This window comes from Engraulis encrasicolus, chromosome 5 (genome assembly GCF_034702125.1).
Source record: "Engraulis encrasicolus isolate BLACKSEA-1 chromosome 5, IST_EnEncr_1.0, whole genome shotgun sequence".
Lineage (NCBI taxonomy): Eukaryota > Metazoa > Chordata > Actinopteri > Clupeiformes > Engraulidae > Engraulis > Engraulis encrasicolus.
The window spans coordinates 53,781,387-53,786,321 of NC_085861.1; the positions used below are offsets into that span (position 1 = coordinate 53,781,387).

General features: G+C 42.2%; 1 protein-coding gene across 1 annotated transcript in view; it reads right to left on the reverse strand.

Annotated features, from left to right (window-relative positions):
* Positions 1 to 302: 302 nt before the first annotated feature.
* LOC134449848 (doublecortin domain-containing protein 2-like) overlaps positions 303 to 4,935 on the reverse strand; it is a 36,878-nt gene continuing 32,245 nt past the window's right edge. The window contains exon 10 of the mRNA XM_063199957.1: positions 303 to 999. Within this exon, the coding sequence (XP_063056027.1) occupies positions 322 to 999 (678 nt within the window). The 3' untranslated portion in view covers positions 303 to 321. The remainder of the gene's footprint in view (positions 1,000 to 4,935) is intronic.

Here is a 4,935-nt window from a genome sequence, read left to right on the forward strand (position 1 = left end):
TATGAGGTATGTTCTGTTGAAGAAAAAAAATACTGTATATATATAGTTCGGCTCAACTAACAATCTATTTTAAACTTTGCAAAGTTAATTAAAATAAAACAAATTGATCTGATTAGCTGCAGGGACATTTTTTGACTCCTTTTTTCCACCCCACACCCCACCCTCTCTCTCTCTCTCTCTCTCTCTCTCTCTCTCTCTCTCTCTCTCTCTCTCTCTCTCTCTCTCTCTCTCTCTCTCTCTCTCTCAGTCTCAATATCTCTCTTTCTCATTTGCATACTACTACTACTCTTTCTGTGTCTTTCTCTAGCTATCTCTCTCTTCTCATTTCTTCTCTTTCTTCCCATCTGTCTGTCCTGAGTCACTGCCTATGGACACCTCAGACTCTGGGCTGGCCGCCACTTCCTCCTCCTCTTCCACCTCTCCATTCTCCTTTGCATCACTCTTTCCTTCTCCTCCGTCACTATCCTTTGATTTCTCTCCTCCATTAATCTTCTCCTTCACATCATCCTTTTTCTCCTTCTCCTTCTCCTTCTCCTTCTGCTTCTCCTCCTCCTCCTCTTTACCATTCTCTTTCTCTCCATTTTTAGTCACCTCCTCCGGTTTCTCTTCTTTTTCCTTCTCTCCGTTTTCCATCACCATTTCCTTCTCCTGCTCTTTGTCCTTCTTCTCTGCTCCCTCTTTCTTCTCCTCCTTCTTCTCAGCCTCCTCTTTCTCTCCATTCTCTGTCACCTTCTGGGCATTTCCAGTGTCGTCAGCTTTTGCCTGATCCTCCACATTCTTTGCCCCTTCTTCTTTCTTTTCTTTATCTTCCTTCTCATCGCCATCTTTGTTGCTGGTGGTGGCAGTGTCCGGTGTCTTCTCCTCTGCTTTGATTGTGTCGTTGCCCTGGCTGTCGCTGGTCGCTGGTTCGGCGGCTGGTTCGGCGGCTGGTTCGGCGGCTGGTTCAGTGGCCGGCTCGTCCTTGTCAGGCTTCTCACCGGTCTCCTCCTCTGCTTTGCTCTGAGGTTCATCAACAAACAACCAATATCTTAAAGGGGCACTATTATGCTATTTAGAATAACTTTCATTTTTAATATTTTTCTTTACTGTGATTAGTGGATTTCATTTCCAATGACCACGTGTTTTCATGCCCATTATTTTTTATCATTGTGTACATGTACCCTACGCCGCCTGTTTGAAACGCATGGAAGTGCAGAATATTAGACAGTCAACATTCTGAAATCTCGGCGCAGCATGGAGCGTTTCATCAAGCATTCTATTACTAAGGCCACACCAATTTAATTTGTTGGTTCTCGGATTTTTTCAGGAAAAAGTTGAAGCGAGAGGGCGAAAAAAATAAAATAAAAAAAATTGTCGTGTGGTAATGCCACGGATGTAATAAGGGGACTGTTATGTTATACCACCTGTATATCAGCCTCACATGGACCTCCAAAGGAAGGTGCAAGACAGGCAAACACCTGGACATGGAGAAGGACAGTGTAGAAGGGAATTAAGGCAGCCAAATAGACCAGGCACAAAATTAGCTCATAGGGCAATTATTATATTAATCTGGTTTGAATAAACTGAGATGATTCAACAGTCTGAAACCGCAGTCTTCATTGAACAAGACAGCAAATACAGCATTGTGACCATATCAATGGAATTACAAGCTATAAAAGTACAACTTTAGAATGTTAGACCACTTACAACAGTGACCAACAAGCACAAGTCCCAAAATCAATAAAATAAAAGACCAAAAATAATGTAATCTCACTCTTCTTTGAGTACAGAATGTGCACAAAATACTACTAGTAACAGAAAAAGTTACAGTAATTAAATTTTAACAAAACAAACAGTCCAATCTGATTCAGATTCTTGACTTTTTCTTGGCACTTCAGGGCTCCAGACTAACTTTTTGCACTGGTTGCACTGGTGCGCCTAAATTTTTTTTTAGGTGCACCAGCACAAAATGTATGTGCACCCAAATGTTTTCACCACCCCATACACACACGCACCTCAGCTTTAAAACATAATAATAATAATAATAATAATAATTATTATTATTATTATTATATTGTTGCTTTTGGCTATTTTAAAAGACCTGGAGCATTTCATGTGCTATATAGTCTTCCAAATGTGCTCTTTATAAAAGACATGACAGTAGGCTACCTAACTAACACATCTTGACTACAAGCAGTTTGGCTGGTAGAAAAGACAAAATTAGTAGCCTTTTAGGCAGTATGTGTTTGACTAGTAAGATCAACATACCAGCCGCACACGGCACAAGTACAGAGTTACAATGTGAAGATAGATGGATGGATGGATGGATGGATGGATGGATTTTTTTTTTTAACAAACCCTGCTAAAAATGTCATAATTTTTAAAATCGTTAGGCACAAATAGCCTAGCCTATGTTTACAGTGGAATCTGAGGTGAATTGGGTTTTGTCTATTTCCCCGTTTTTGAGCGCTCTGCATGAGTGTCGTTTCTTAGCAAGCGCTACGAACAGACACGACAGCACTAGTGCGCTCGCTCGCTCAGTCTCTCTCTCTCTCGCTCTCTCTCTCTCTCTCGTGCTGTCTCGGGGTGCATGAACGATGCCTTGCCGAGACCCCTTACTCGACTGATAGGCAGTATGTAGCCTGCCCTAGTCGCTATCTAAAAACTCTCACAGAAGTCCCGACAGACTAGCGCGTCACCTGTTGTTTGGCCAGCTCTGCACACGGCTGAAACGGGCAATTATCCGCACCCGTCTGCGTTTTTGTGTGGCAATGTTTAATATCCGCTCAAGCCATTTAGTTTTTCCCCGTGATTGTGACTCTCTCGTGTTTAAAATATCCTCAAGTCATTTTGCTGTTTTTACCGTGATAGTAACTCTCTCCTCCGTTGCAAAACTCGCCTGGTTGAGAACACAAAACTCGCTGGCACATGTGAACTCGGATAGTTGAGCGAAGTCGAACATTCTATTCTGAAACGTCGGGCTGCCTGTGAACAAGGAAGGGGGAGAAATTAAGCTACGGGTAACCTGGGGGGTTGCTTCCTCCAAGCGGGACCATAGTTGTTGTTTTACTTTTTTAAAACTGCTATCCCACACCACTCCACTAATTCCACTAAGAGCCATACTGTGTTTCACCGCTGCTACTGCTAACCCACAGGGACTTCAACTTGCCATTGCATGTTTGTCTGTAAAACCATTTGAATGTAACGCGTTTCCTGATTCGCTAGTCGTAATCGGCATGTTGAAAGGAGTGGTTTTATTGGTTCTCTACGTCACATGACCTCCAACTACTAAAGAGACACCTCTCCGTTCATGAAAACATGCAGTCTTCGGGTTTTTTTAAGCGATTTAATTTTTTGGGGTATTGAAACTGTTTTTTTTTTTTTTTCATTTTGATACAAAATACAAGCGGCGAATCCGAGAACCAACAAATTAAATTGGTGTGGCCTAATATTACGTCAGCTGCACAGCTGCTTTTGACCTGGAATCCAACTCTGTAGCCTATGTCTAAAGATGAAAGCCAAATAGTCCACCCAATGTTCACAATTAATCTGAAAAGGACGCATCATAAGTCTGTTATGTTATTAACCATTACTTTTGAGCGCCTTGCTGTGTTATTTGCTGAAGCCCATCCCTATCCAATGCGAGTATTCCGTGCATGGTTCAGTTTGATTTCAAAATCGATTGGGACAATTAGGCTACCATAAATTTGAGAGGTTTGAAAAGTGCTGGATACAGGCTATTACGTCCGATTTGAGGTTTCATGAAATAATACGCATTGTATACGATGCGTAATAACGCGATATTGTGGCCATATTAAAACAAACTAAGCCATCTGCGCTGTCTTGTTTATTTCTGATATCCTGCGCCGAGGTCATCTTATCTTAAACATTAATAGAAGGGGCCTGCTTGGTTAACCCGCTGTCTAGCCTTGCATACAGGCCTAAAGTTGAAGTTATCAGCCAAGCCAAGTGTCGCGCTGGTCGTTAGGTGGGAGTAGATCTGCTGTTGACAGATGGAAATTTGGAGACACAAAGAATATTCTCGGGGAGGATTGAAATCAGATCACCTTTCCTTGTTAATGGCAAGTTAACCTTAACAAAGTGGGCTATCCAAGAAGCTAATATATATCTGCAATTGCTGTACACAGTTCAAATGATATTTATTCAGCGAAGTTGTCGATATTTCTTTTCTTCGCTCCCGCGGCAGCCCCTTGAGCTCTGTCTGGCTGTCAAAGACGCAATCCGAAATTGAAAGACTGCGCCCAGTATAAGACAAGCGGCACGACTTGTCGGACTCAAACCCATCAATTCAACGTCTTTCAGTGATATCCTGACACCCTTGTGATATGAACTCCGTGTTGAAATGCGTCCTGTGGTCTATTTGCAAGCCAGACTGAATACTGAGCGAAGGTGTTGCTACTGTTGGCTTTTAAAGATCATTTCTTGTTTGCTCGTTGTCTGTAGGCCTAATGCACAATGGCGATAGGCTATGATTCATAAAAATACATTTCAGACCTAGTATTTTCAGGTGCATGGTTTCATTTTAGTAGGCCTACCTAACTGCATTTCTATTCAGTCCCCGGCAGAAATGACGTGCCCGGCGGACTAGTTGCTCAATGGGCTGTCCTCGATTAATTGGTTTCATACTGGGTCTTATAATAACGCCTAGGCCTATCTCTATTTCGTGGTTTTTCTGTTCGCATTTGTCGACAGGACAGGAGGTTTTTTTTTTGTTTTTTTTTTAACAATATCCGTTTCAGTTTCAGTTTCATTAATTGCATATGCCGCCCGACGACGCGACCCTTTTTTAAACGACGTCAAGCCAATGTCCACGTTGCTGTTGCAGATATGATGAACAAAACTGCGTTGCATTTTAATTAGGCCTACTGAATTGTAGCCTGTGCATAGCCTATACTAACTGGCTAAGCGTTGCCAACATTGCTGATGCAAACGGCT